This window comes from Cryptosporidium andersoni (assembly GCF_001865355.1).
Source record: "Cryptosporidium andersoni isolate 30847 chromosome Unknown contig_39, whole genome shotgun sequence".
In the NCBI taxonomy this organism is placed as follows: Eukaryota; Apicomplexa; class Conoidasida; order Eucoccidiorida; family Cryptosporidiidae; genus Cryptosporidium; species Cryptosporidium andersoni.
Window position 1 is genome coordinate 1 of NW_027122789.1, and position 13,869 is coordinate 13,869.

The 13,869-nt window shown below is 25.3% G+C and overlaps 5 protein-coding genes across 5 annotated transcripts; 1 reads left to right on the forward strand and 4 right to left on the reverse strand.

The window, feature by feature from the left end:
- Positions 1-2,728: 2,728 nt before the first annotated feature.
- On the forward strand, positions 2,729-3,529 carry cand_034390 (uncharacterized protein; the record flags this gene model as incomplete). The annotated part of the gene is made up of 2 exons (XM_067213665.1): positions 2,729-2,941; positions 3,020-3,529. The coding sequence occupies 2 exons, from the start codon at positions 2,729-2,731 to the stop codon at positions 3,527-3,529; spliced, it is 723 nt and encodes a 240-aa protein (XP_067070060.1).
- A 210-nt stretch (positions 3,530-3,739) lies between these two features.
- cand_034400 (uncharacterized protein) lies at positions 3,740-4,489 on the reverse strand (the record flags this gene model as incomplete). The annotated part of the gene is made up of 1 exon (XM_067213666.1): positions 3,740-4,489. The coding sequence occupies one exon, from the start codon at positions 4,487-4,489 to the stop codon at positions 3,740-3,742; it is 750 nt and encodes a 249-aa protein (XP_067070061.1).
- A 247-nt stretch (positions 4,490-4,736) lies between these two features.
- cand_034410 (uncharacterized protein) lies at positions 4,737-6,752 on the reverse strand (the record flags this gene model as incomplete). The annotated part of the gene is made up of 1 exon (XM_067213667.1): positions 4,737-6,752. The coding sequence occupies one exon, from the start codon at positions 6,750-6,752 to the stop codon at positions 4,737-4,739; it is 2,016 nt and encodes a 671-aa protein (XP_067070062.1).
- An 876-nt stretch (positions 6,753-7,628) lies between these two features.
- On the reverse strand, positions 7,629-9,119 carry cand_034420 (uncharacterized protein; the record flags this gene model as incomplete). Its single annotated transcript, XM_067213668.1, has 1 exon — positions 7,629-9,119. The coding sequence occupies one exon, from the start codon at positions 9,117-9,119 to the stop codon at positions 7,629-7,631; it is 1,491 nt and encodes a 496-aa protein (XP_067070063.1).
- A 354-nt stretch (positions 9,120-9,473) lies between these two features.
- cand_034430 (HEAT repeat family protein) lies at positions 9,474-13,760 on the reverse strand (the record flags this gene model as incomplete). The annotated part of the gene is made up of 1 exon (XM_067213669.1): positions 9,474-13,760. The coding sequence occupies one exon, from the start codon at positions 13,758-13,760 to the stop codon at positions 9,474-9,476; it is 4,287 nt and encodes a 1,428-aa protein (XP_067070064.1).
- Between the last annotated feature and the right edge of the window lie 109 nt (positions 13,761-13,869).

Sequence of the window (13,869 nt, forward strand, 5' to 3'; positions counted from 1 at the left end):
CAACTATAACTACTATTCCTACGACAACTACTATTCCAACTACAACAGAAGCACCAAAATATGCAGTATCTCTAGTAATGGATCTTTCCAAAGTACCAAATATTAATGATCTTAAAGAGATTAGTTATTCTGCTAAAATATTATACAGGAAACTACTAAATAAAGGTATACATACAGAAATTATTTCAATACAATCTGATAATATTAATTCAGATCCACATTTTAGAAATAATTTGTTATCATCGATTGATAGCTTCGAAGGAAGTACGAAACTCGAGAGATTTTTACAAAGAGTTGTACAAAGAAATTTAAATTACTACTTGAATGATGGTAATCCAAAACGAAAATTGGTTTATATAACATCTGGCTTTACTGGTTGTACTTCTCCAAAAAGCTGTCCAAGTGTAATTCAACTAAAAAAAGGAACGGAAGTTTTTGCTATAGCTTTAAGAAAAAGTACAGCAATTTACAGTGAATTGGAATACATGGTGACATCACCAGTGAGTTCACATGCAATTCTTATGGATCAGCATGAGTTTAGAGCAAACACTGACTTAGTAGCCAATTGGATTAGTGGTGATCACATATTTACTGATCAAAGGTACCTTTTACCAGTGAAGACCTTTAAGTATCATAGTCAAGAATGTCTAAAATGTTCTAGAAATGCAGAATGTAAAAAACACCATAATACTAATACAACTGATGAACTTGGTGAATATGAGTGTATATGTTCACCAGGATGGAGTGGAGATGGTTTTTATTGTGATGATATTAATGAGTGTACAGAAATATCTAACCCATGCCTCTTTATGCAATGCTGTATAAACACTCCAGGATCATATTACTGCAAATACTCATTATTTAAATGCTAAATATCAAAGTAAAAGATACATGTGTATCTAACTGTAACTGGAATTAAAGTGTTTTATGAGTATGTTAATGTTCTCAGACTATTGTGTTAATAAAATATGGTTTACTTTTAATAGAATTTGAAAAATTTTAATGGAATTTAATTTATCTATGTTTTATATTTTAAAAAAAAAAAATAAAAGTAAGCTATCAGAAACAAAATATCCACTTTTTAATGAAAAAAAGGTACTAGTATACATATTGTTTGAATTGAATGTTTTATTATATATTTCTTAAAGAAAAAGAGCTCAGTTTTTGTTTTATATAGGATTATAATGGAAAATCAATAAATTAAGCAAAAAATTAAAATATACTTATTTTAATATTTTGTAAAACTAACAAAATACAATTATATTTTTAATTAGATAAATCATAAATATTAAAGTAAGTTTTAAGAATAATTATATTTCTTGCTTTTAAAATAAAAATAAAAACAATTTATTGAATATTTCACAATAGTGTAGTAAGTAAAATGATCAAGAATTATAATCTAAGAGGTCTTTTTAAGTCAATCTGATAACCTATATGAGGTTTTTGTGGTATGTTATATAAAATTTGATCAATTTTAAATTTTAAAAAATGTTAAATAAGTAGTACATAATGGCTTACTTTTTTACAGTAAAAATACAATTTCAAGCTTTGCAATAATATAAATAGAAATTATTAATTCACTTCAAAAAAATGGTTCAACTATTAAAAAATAGTAAAATAAGGAGAATTTTGTTTTATTTTCTACTTTTTTTTATTTTATTTTTGTATTATCTAGATGTAAGAAATTACCAACTACATTAACAATCCTGGGATTATATACAAAATTTTACTCAATAAGAAAATAGGATATAAAATAATAAATTGTAAATATCCTAAATTTAACACTTTTCGTACTTTTCATTAAGAAATCAAGATTAGAAAGAATACTACAGTAGAAAATTGTATAATAATACTCTATTAGTATACATTAAAAGAAAACAAAGTATAATTAGTTAATCTCTATGAAATTCTAGATAAATTAAAGTGTGAATTTAAATTATTGGGTATTAAATAAACTTTATGATCAAAATATACAATATGTATGTAATTTATGTAAAATTAAACTTCAACTAATCTAGTGTATTACATATAATTAAAATTTTAGTACGTTCTCTTTAATTATATAAGTTAATAAGATATTAACTTATACATTTAATTATATGTTCAGTATATTTCTATGAAATTAGTGATTTAATATGTAGGTGAATATTTGTTATATACTTAATATTTTCAGATAATTTAAGAATGTATATATAAACATAGCTTAGAAGAGATAAAAATATAAAAAATTTGTATTTATTTAGAGAGCAAATCAATCGGTTGAATAATACATTTTATGTAAATACTTCAATAACACTATAATACAAAAAACTGGAGGCAGGTATTCCAAATTGGTCCTAAAATATTGGATAAACCCGGTAGGATTATATAAAGAATAGTTCTGAGTTTATTAATTATTAAATAAGTAGTTATATATACTTTCTAATGGTCTTTTAATATATTTAATAAACTTGAGGCTAATTTTTCTTTTTTTTTGTTTATAACGTATAAATTTTGATTGTACAATATAACTAGATTTGTAATAATATTGTAACGGAATATATTTTGAAATATATTCTATTATTAAACAAAGTATTCTTCAAATATATTGAAATTGGATTTTTAAGCTGTTGAGATACTCTAACAGTGGCTATAAATAATTTTATTTCAAAATTATAACTTTCATTTTATCAGAAAATATTTCAGATATAATATTTAAAGTAATTAGTTCATTTTGTAAGATATACAGATGTTAATTGCTTCAGAATATTTTGATATGTATGAGGAGGATTTTGCAAGATACATACGTGAAATTGAAGAAATAATATCAAGTAATTATAATATAGATAGCTATACTATTACTATAGAAGATTCAAATACTGAGTTGAATTTTGAAAATATTAAAAAGTTGGATAGATTATTAGAACAGGCACAAGAAAACTTGAATAATTTAAAAAGAGAAGTAAGTGAATTTATATTTATACTGTAAACCTTTATAAATAGTTCAATAGGATAAAATTTTTTAATTGACCTATTTTAGACTGAGATATTATCAAATAAGGCTCCACAATATCAATCATATCAAAGATATGTAAAGGTATTTACTGATATTAATAAACAATGTAATATTCTAAAGAGAAAAATAGAAACAAACTCAAAAAAAAGGGCTAATTATCAATTAACAAATGGAGATTCCGATATATCAAACTATTCTATGACTTATAACCTAAATAAATATAATAGTTCATCACCAACTACAATAACAAATCAATTAATAAGTAGGAATAATGATAATCTAAATATAACAACAAAACTAGCTCAAGAAACACATAAAGTTGGGGAAGATTCATTAAGTACACTTATTATTCAAAGAGATACCTTGACAAGAACTAAATATGGATTAAATTATATAGACTTCAATATGATGGAAAGTCGCAAGCTAACAAACAATTTATATCGTCAAAAACTAATAGAGAGACTTATATTATATATTATTATTATTATATTATTAGTTGCAAATTTATATGTGCTTATTAAGAGAATTTTCTAAGTTTAGGTATTAGTTATTTAGAAAAAAAAACTTTTAAAATATTGATAATATAGTACATATTTCATGACCATTTATCAGAAAAAATAATATATTTATTATATATATGAAATTAGAGCTTGTTTATATTCATCTTAGATAACATTTGGATTAATATTACTATATTTATAAGTTATAAATCCAATTTTATAATTTATTATTTTTAATAACTAATTATCTTTTAACTGGGGGTTTGAATTTTATCTTTTGTTTAAGCCCTCGTTTTTCTTCTAAATTCCTTTTCCTTTTTTTATCAAGGTCATTATATTTGCATTTATATGCTAATATATTAATGTCTTTCTTTTTCAAAAAGTATGGTTTCTTACCTTCCTGGATCCTCTTATTTTCTTCCTTTCTATATTGAGATATAACTTCTTGTTTGAGTCTAATTGTATTTCTACGATCAATTTCGCTAACATATCTTTGTAGTTGTTTATTCAAATTCTCATAATCTTCACTAGTCATATGAACTATATTGGAATTTCTAAATCCGCTCCTCTTCTTAATCTTATGCCATGTACCTGCTTTCTTTGATTTTTCCATAAGTCTATATAGCTTTAAATTCTCTCTAATCTCCTTAATTTCCTTTTCACGTATATTATCTAGAAATTCATATGATCTTTGGAATAAGTGAATATTTAAATTACCAGATGCATCCTTAAATCTAGGATCTATACCTTTATTATCTCTTATATGTTTATTTTTTATATAGTTGATTTCATTTAAGGTCTTTTCTGGTAGACTTTCTCTACGGGATGATACTTCTAATGGACTATTTTTTGTTCTAGGAGCTAATTTTGTTAAAGTCTTTCTTTGGATCTCTTCAAATTTACTATTAAATTTGTTTTTATTCTGAGAGACTATAGATTTCCTATCACTGCGTAATATCTCTTCCAAAGATAAGTCATCAATATCCTGGTTCATATTTTTTAATTAAGTACTTTATTAATAAATAAACTGACTTAATAATATAAACCGCCTAAATGCCAGGTATCGATCTCTGGGACGAGACGCCAAACCTAAAGATGTATGTAATTATTAGGCCAGTTAACATTTACAACAACATCTTAAAAATAATCCCAACCATTATATTAATCAATAAATTAATAACATAAGTACTTATAATTAATAGTGCACTAATGGAATATATTGAGGACTACATAGTCCCCTATTATTTGTTTGATAGAGCTAAAAGCACAGCAGATTGAGTATCTAGGTGTTTTTTGAGTGAAGGTAATATATCATCAATTGAATTAACTCCCAAGACTATTTTAAGAGATTCTATAATATGCATGACATTAGAGGGAGTATTAGGAGAATTCCTAATCTGAGGTTGTATATTTCCAATATATCCAGTGGTTCTACTAGTATATGATGAAATGAATTCACTAAGATGTTTTTGGCAATTAGTAATAGATGTTGAGTTATAATCCAAGTTAAAAAAGGAACAAATTAATTTGAATAAGTATTTTAAGTCCCTTAATTGTATATAAATAGAGTTTGATACTTGTATAATATCTTGTTCATCTTCAACATCAAATAAAGTTTTAAAGTGGGTATAAAATCTATTATATATTTCTTCTGAACTATTAAAAATATCTAAATTATTTATTTCTGAATTAATTACGTTAGGAGTACTTTCATTCAATGTTTTATCCTTATCTTTGTTTTGTTTATTAGTTTGAGATATAACTTTTCCTATATATATTGGTATATTCCGGAAGTCAGAGGTATTCAATAAACGACAACACCATCTAATCGTACTTTCTAACTCTTCTCTATCAACATGTTGTAATAGATATAGACCATTAGACCATAAAAACTTATCCCTCTTCATTAAGTCACTTGGTGATAATTCCCATGACTTCATAAGGCTTTCACCATTATTTTCTTCGTGTATATTACTGTAGTTGCTAAAATCAATCTCTTGATTTATATTATCATTATTAGATTGATCTTTTGATTTCAACTTCCAGTATTGTATAGATTTCTCCATCCCAACTAAAATAGAATATAAGTAGTGCGATTGAAGTAATTTCTTCTTTTCAGATTTTGTTAAGGTTCCATTTGGAAGTGTAAAATTATTTATATTCGGAAGGGTATCTTTTGAAGTTTCACTAATTAAACTGCTTCTTAATAATCTCAAAAAGTGATCAGCTTTATCTCGAGCCTTATCATCAGCTTCATGTAACTTTTCTATCTCTTGTTTCAGCCTATTATTCTCAACTAAAAGATGTTGTTTTTCTCTCTCAACTTTATTTATTGCCAATAAAACATCTGCATTATTATTTTGTTTCTTTGTTCTAGAAACTTCATCTTCACTCTTTTGTTTATTTAATAATCTCAGATTTGAATTTTCTCTTTCTAAGATCTCACAGCGTTTTCGTATACTTTGCAATTTTTCATACATCCCATGCTTTTGAGACCTTTCAATATTCAATTCCTCAGCTGTATATTGGGTACGAGACTCTAATTCATATAAAATATTATGTATAGTTTCAATGAGTTTATTGCCATCTACTAAGAGTCTTTGTGGTTCTGCTATAGCTTGAGGAGGTAATGTCACACCCATACCAGATGTAAATGTCAATTCTACATTATTTCTTTCATATAAAGTATTTGAAGACATAAAAATAGGATTACTAGAAGGTAATTGATATTTCTCATTATACAAATCATTGTCAGTAGTTTTATCTAAGTCAGGAATTGTTGCAATTGGTTCAATATCTCTTTCACCTTCTTGCATCTTAGATACTCGCAAGTCATGTAGTATAGAACCAACAGTATGATATTCATCTGAGTGTAGTAGAGATAAATCAGATAATAATCTTCCTTTCTTCATATCTGGAGTCTCATCAATCCTATCATGATCTTCAGTATCCTTATCTGGTGAAATACTACTGCTAGCTAGTATCCCCATAGAAGTCGAAATATTTACCTGTTTATCTATAAATTTTTTGTCCTCATTCATAACAGTAGATCTTACATCTGTTTCATTAATTTTACCAAATGGAACAAAAGATCTTGAAGGGGATACTAAGTCTGGTATAAATGGAATTGTAGAGAAGCCATTTGTTTTAAGCCTATTGTTAAGCCTTGCAAACTCACTAATATAAGAATTTCCAGTTGTGATAGAATCAGATATCCCCACAGTAGTTCCAAAGGTATTTGGATTTTTATGAAACATAAAGATAATCTTCCCTGTAAAAGAAAAGTAAAAGTAAGCTTTAATAATTACTGAATTTAAGCGGTCTAAATTGACCGCTTATTTATAACGGGAAGATTTTTTTTTTCTTTTTAAGATATAATGAAAATATGGTACATTTATACACTAGAAATTCCAGTAATATCTAATGGGATATAAGTAATTATTAGTAATAGATAGTATAGACTCATTAGAAATTTCTTTATTTTTTAACATTGGTAATTTTGTGGTATATATACAATTTAGTCATATAAAACTTTTAGAAGGATCTAAAACTTCTCAATACTACCTAAGAAGACATGTTAAAAAAGTATTTAGGATCTACATTATACCTATACATTAGTATTATACACGAATTATAGTGGGATTATTTAATTTATAAGTATAATATTTGATAGTAATGCTACTTGTACATACTCAGGGATTGTAAATAGATAATTCTAGGATAAATGACAAATATTGTTACTCAGAAAAATTTAATATTACTCTTAAGAATATGGCTAAATATCTCAAAGTATATTACAGCAATCTATAGTAGATAATATGATAAAATTACAAATAATAATTAGATCCACTTAGTTTAATAAAATATATAAACTATTTATAAATACCTATTTACTATTTTTACTAAACAAAAAACAAGTAAGCATAGAATTATAATTATATAGGATAAATTGAAATATTGAAGATGTCAGTCTATACAATACAAATAAGTTGTTAGTTCATGCCTTAATATGTTTTATTTTTTGAAAGCCAAACAAATTACTGAGGTAATGAACTTATATTGATATTAAGATCAATTACAATAAATTACAATTACTAAGTGATTATTTAAGTTTATAAGAATCTATTTATTAATTATACTTGACTTGATTGAAACTCAAAAAATGTTGGATCTGCACTAACTATGTAATCAGATTTTGTATATACTCCTTCTAATGAATCTGTCAATGTACTTTTAAAGTATCCCATAGCATGATAGAATTTAGATCTATCAGATACTATAGAATCCAAAGGTTTCCCATGAAAATTTTCTTGGTAATAACTAGTTTTTAAGGCCCCATCTAAAACATTTCCTTTATCGTTAAATGATTTACGTTCTCCTAATGCCGATAAAAACCCAGTATCTTCTATTTCCCAGTTTGAATTATGATAGAATTCCCTAGCTAATTCTCGTATAACAGATTCAAAAGAAGGAATAATATTACTTTCATCTATCTCATCATCTATCAAAGGTTTTTCATCTAATAATTTTAATATACTTAATAACTTATTTTTCTCTCTAATAGATAATGCATGGCTTGAAGTTATATCATGTACTTGTTGTGGATATTCATATGACCAGACTGAAATTCCAGAAGATAAGAAACCACGTACAACTAACTGAATTATTTCAGTATTTTGATTTTGATTTCTCTTCATTTTATTAGATAATTTGAGAGTATTATCTTCATTCCATTTAGGTCTACATAAAGCCTGTAAAAAACTTGTAAATACTAATTGACGCATTCTGTCCATCTTAGGAGCTGCATAAGCTACAGCATGAACAATAGATTCTTTAGATGTCTCTCTATCAGGATCATATAATAAATAAAGTCTTTGCCATATTGATAACGTTGAGCCACATAATAGTGCTGTTACTAATAAAGGGTCTCCCTTATTAGAACATGGAATAAGAGAAATACTATGATTCATTTGACCATTTAGATTATCTGATAATTGTAGGTCATTGTCAATAGGTATGGCAATATTTGTTCTAGGTGGAGTAAATGCTGGTGCACAAAAAGCTTCTTTAATATATGTAGAACGATCTCTACCAGAATCTACAATAATACCTGTAAATTGATTGATAGTTTTTTTAAGTAATTCAATACACTGTTCATTATTATACTTTCTTGTTAACAATAAGTTATTATTATCATTTTGTCGCTTTAATATTCCTGTTTCCAAATCCCTTCTTACTGCTGATAATTCTCCATACATTGCAATGACTATTTGTGCTCTTTGTGTATGTAGTATTAAAGGTTTAGGATAATGCTCTAATAATGTGTGAAGGCGTAACAGAGAAAAAATATGAGATAGATTTATATCATCAACACAGCATGCTGACATGTAACTTAATATTCCAGGGGTAGAAAAAGAGCTTATTAATTCTGCAATTCTTCTTATATCCTCACGTAGTGCATTTGATCCAATAGAAACATAATTTTGAAATGCTGAGGTATTTAAATATGCATTAGCATAGTCTGTGCTTATCATTAAAAAACCTAGCTGTTTACATTCATCTAGCATATCACATATCTTATGCAATAAGTATTCATACTCACTTTGCCATTGAAATAATACCATTAACCTTCAATTCTATTATTTAATGAAAATATTCCAAAAGTATGTCAATTGTGTGTAGAGTGTGTGCATACACAAGCTCCATGACAGCATGGTGCACTTTTTTTTCTTTTTTCATAAATTAGGAATTTATTCACAATACTTCTATAATATTACAGAGACTTATATATCTTATTCTTTTAAAAAAGAGGTATAGAAAAATGAAAACTAATGTCTTAGATTTAAAATAAATCTAATTTACTTATATTTAATAACTCAATGTTAATTATATCTAATAGCAAGCTAAAATATATTCAGTACAACAAATAAAATTTTAATATTGCTTATATTTTAATCAATTATAGAGATAATTATCATTTATATATTTCTCCACTTATAATAATGTCTTTCAAATTCTTTACCTATCTGAATAAGTTCATCTTTTAAAAAAGTTCGATTCCAAGATGTGTTAGTAATTAGTATAGATAGATCTCGATTATAATTTTCATTATTTGAGTGTATACCCTTATAAATAGATTCTGAAGCATAAATACGAAGACAGGGATACTCACAAGTTAAAATTTTAATTGTTGTATTTAAAGCACAAGTAATCATGCTATTGTCAAGTATTTCTGGATAAAACAATATTGAAATAAAAGTTGAAGATAAAGATTTTAGTAATAAAATATCACTGGTACTTTCCAGATTTTGTTTGAGAATATTTATAACTTCTAAAAGAATGTTAGAGTGATTTATTTTTACAAATTCCCATTCAAGGAAAAATTGAACAAGTTTAGATATTGAAGATATATAAATAAAATCCAATTTATTTAAAGATTCAATCTCTAAAAAATATGTCAAAATTAACTTTAAATCAATAAAAATATTCTGTACTATTTCATCTGAATTATTTGAATGCATCATATAATATAAAAATTCATTTTTTGCAATATTTGATGAGGGTAGAGTAGTAGATGAATGATTAATCCAATTAAGCAGACCTATTAAAATAGGGTATCTAAACAAATTATGATTCAAAATAGGAAGAAACTCTTTGCAAACGAGAGAAATATTGGAAAAGTTTGATATCTGAATATTCCTGCTCATATGATCTATTATAAAGTGCTTATCAAAATTTATGTATGGAAGAAGAGGTTCAGGTAATTTTTCTATACAATCTATTTGATCAAAATAAATACATGAGCAATTAAAAGTATTCTCTTTATCTGTAAAAAAAGATTCCAAATAGTTATATTCACAAACTTGACTTATTCTTTCATTTGATATAATTTTTGTATAAGCTTCTTTTAAATCTATAAATTCTAAGCCTTCCTTAAAATGAGAATTATTATTATTACTTATCATTAAATTATATCTTTTTAGGAGTTCTACTTCAAATATCTCATATGGAATTCCATAAAATATACGATAATAAAACCAGTATGGATTCAGGTAGGTAAAAGGTTGATTGTATTCATCTCTTGAAAGGATCCTCCAAAAAAGTAGTAAAGCTTTAACTCTAATTTTATCTGAATGATTAAAAATATTAAACAGGAAAGAATATAATACTTCATCTTTTTTAATAAATTTATTCATAATTGGATTTGTATATAATAAGGTGAAAACTTCTAAGGAAATTTCTCTAATCCAAGATCCAATATCACCTCTTTTATCGATAGAATAATCTAGACACCCATTTAACAATATAGATGAAATAATTCCAAGTATATCATTAAAGTGATTTAAAATGGATTCACTTATGTTCGAAAATATAATACCAATAGAAAGTATAGAATTTCTTCTACATTCAGCATCAAAACTACTAGAATTTATAAATATTCTTGAATTATCGCAAAGAATTTTATTTTTTAGTTGAAAAGAAAATATATTAATCAAACAATTGATTGATCTCTTAAGTAGTTCAATATTTATTTGATTAAAAAGTTGTGAAACTATAATACCAATTGCTAAAATATAGCCTCTAATGGCAACAATATGAGTAGATTTTTTATTAATATATTCTATTATTTCATCTAGTAAACATTCAATATTAGGAAGATAGCTTATTTGTTGCTCATTTAAATCGTTAAAATTTATTCTCCATTTAATTAGGGCTTCTAGTGCTGATAATGCAGACATCTGAACAGGTAAAGTTAGGTGTTTGAGACCATCTGAAACAATTTTAATATATCTTGTAAATGTAGCCTTTTTAAATGGAATTGTTTCAAATGATTCAGCTAAAGAAACGATCAAATACAAATTTGCCTTCCTAGTTAATTCACCACCTTTTCCTCTATATAAATGTTTCTTTTCAATTTGTATCACAATATTTCTAACAATATCACTCCAATTATTTACATTATACTTTAATGCTATATCTTTATCAATTATTTCATTAAAAAAGTTTTTTGTTAAATTTCTAGCAAGTTTAATAAGTATTGCAATAACAATTATAGTCCATTGTCTGTTTATTGGATTATTATCATCATATGATGCCTTAACTTCAAAATCTTTTTTGGAAATATTAAGAATATGTGGTAAAATGACTTTATAACAGTAATATCTTGCATATGGAACTAGTTCAACAAATGAATAAAGTCCTAGTAATCGATGTTTAGGATTTGGATTCACAAATACATTTCTAAGTAAATATTTAATCAATATAACAGAAAATGTATAAGTATTGTTATCATTAATTATATTCGAATTTTGATCATATAATGTAATATTAGTTCTTGGGTTTGGTGAAAGCTCAGCTAGCTTCTTAGAAACAATCAAAAATGAAGATTTAATTGATGATATACTGAAAAAATCTGCAATAGTTACAATTGATATTCCAAATAATATATAATTTGCACCTTGACGTCCAATAAGTTCTTGTAAAGCTGCACAAGAAGCTCTTCTAACATTAATATTAGTATCATAAACAGTTAATGGTATTAAACAATTGATTAAATCTTGAATATATGGTTTAACTATATCTGGATTATAATATCTAGCAATATTCCATACTATATAACAAGCTGAATCTCTTATTTGACTACTAATTGACCTATTAGATAACCAAAACTCATATTCTAAGCATTGTCTTAATATTTCAACAATATCTTTCATATATTGTAAATTAAGTTGTAGTACATTATTCCTAATGATCTCAGCTAGCGCTAAGCATTTCCCATGTAATATATAGGCAGATGTTGATGAACATATTGCAAATTTTCTTTTATAATTATTTGAATCACTTATATTAGAAGTTGCAGTTTCTAAATCTCCAAATTCCTTAAAATCCCCTGTGCTAATTGTATGTTTTTCTGATGAATGTATAGTACATAAGTTTATTCTAGGATTATCTATAGTCATATTACCTGAATTATGGCTAAATATATTCTCTATATCATCACTATAGTTAACTAACATTGATAAGATATTATTAATAATATTATTGAATTCATCTTCATTGGATATACATTTAAGAATTTTAGCCAAATTCTTTGCAGCTATGAATCTAATTGTACTTGAATTATTATAACAATCACTTAATATATTTTTAATTGTACATGGTATTACATCAAATAAATATTTACGTTGATTTACATCTTGCATATTTTGATATAGCCTTATTATTAATCTAGAAGTACAAGTTAATCTATATTTTGTATATTTTGTAGAACAAGTTGATGAAATTGATGTTTGCAAATTTTCTTTATCCCATTCTAAAAAATTCTTAATATAAGGAATAAATATTTCTATATTTTCGAATGGAGCAATCTTCAACATATATTTAAATGTTAGAAGCATATTAGTATTTGAATCCTTGAGTATTGCATTACTAATAATATTATGATAGTAATTGCAGTATTGTTTGTTATTTTCATTCCATAAATTAATAAAATCATTTCTACAGACAATCTTTGCAAATACAAGAGCTGCAACTTCTTTTGTAATACAAGCATTACAACTTACTATTTTTGGAATTATTATACTAAGTAATCTATTAAATAATTCTAACTTTGAATTTATTGTATATTTTGAATCAAGGATATTAAGAGGAAAAGGAGTAAGAACTAATACAGTTAGCCATATATATAGTACATATATTAAATACCACTTTATATTATATTCATAATCTTCCTTATAAATCGTATCATTGTCTGCTTGGTTTATAATTGTTAAAAAATCTATAACTATTTCAAGACACTTAACATCTTGTGGAAAATATAATGAAGTAATCTTTAAACCACGTATCTTACACAATATATATATACAATATGAAAGATGATATAAATTATAATTTATTAATTCATCAATATTAGGATTCTTAAAATTCACTTCAGTTAATCTACAGGATTCTAGTACTTGTTTGTGAAGAACTTGTGCTAAACTGATTAATTCCAAATATAACCGATTAGTTAAGGGTAAACATATATTTTCAAAATACTTATCTAATAAATATGGTTGTTCTTGATATTTTTCTAAATTAGATGTAACATCCATAACCTCCTGTTTATATAATTGAGAACTCATATTTGAGAAAGATTCAGATAACTTATTCCTTATCTTATATAGTAAAAGATCAATTTCTGATAATTGGTCACTTTCACTAGTTAAAATATATATGTCAGATAAAGAATCATGGTCTATCTCCTCAGTATTTAGATTTTCCATAATATATAAAGTGCTAGTTACTAATATAATGAAGCCTAACCCTTAGATCATTAATTAAAGTAGTTGTATATAATATATAAACCAAATATTTAGCAGGACAGTATTATAA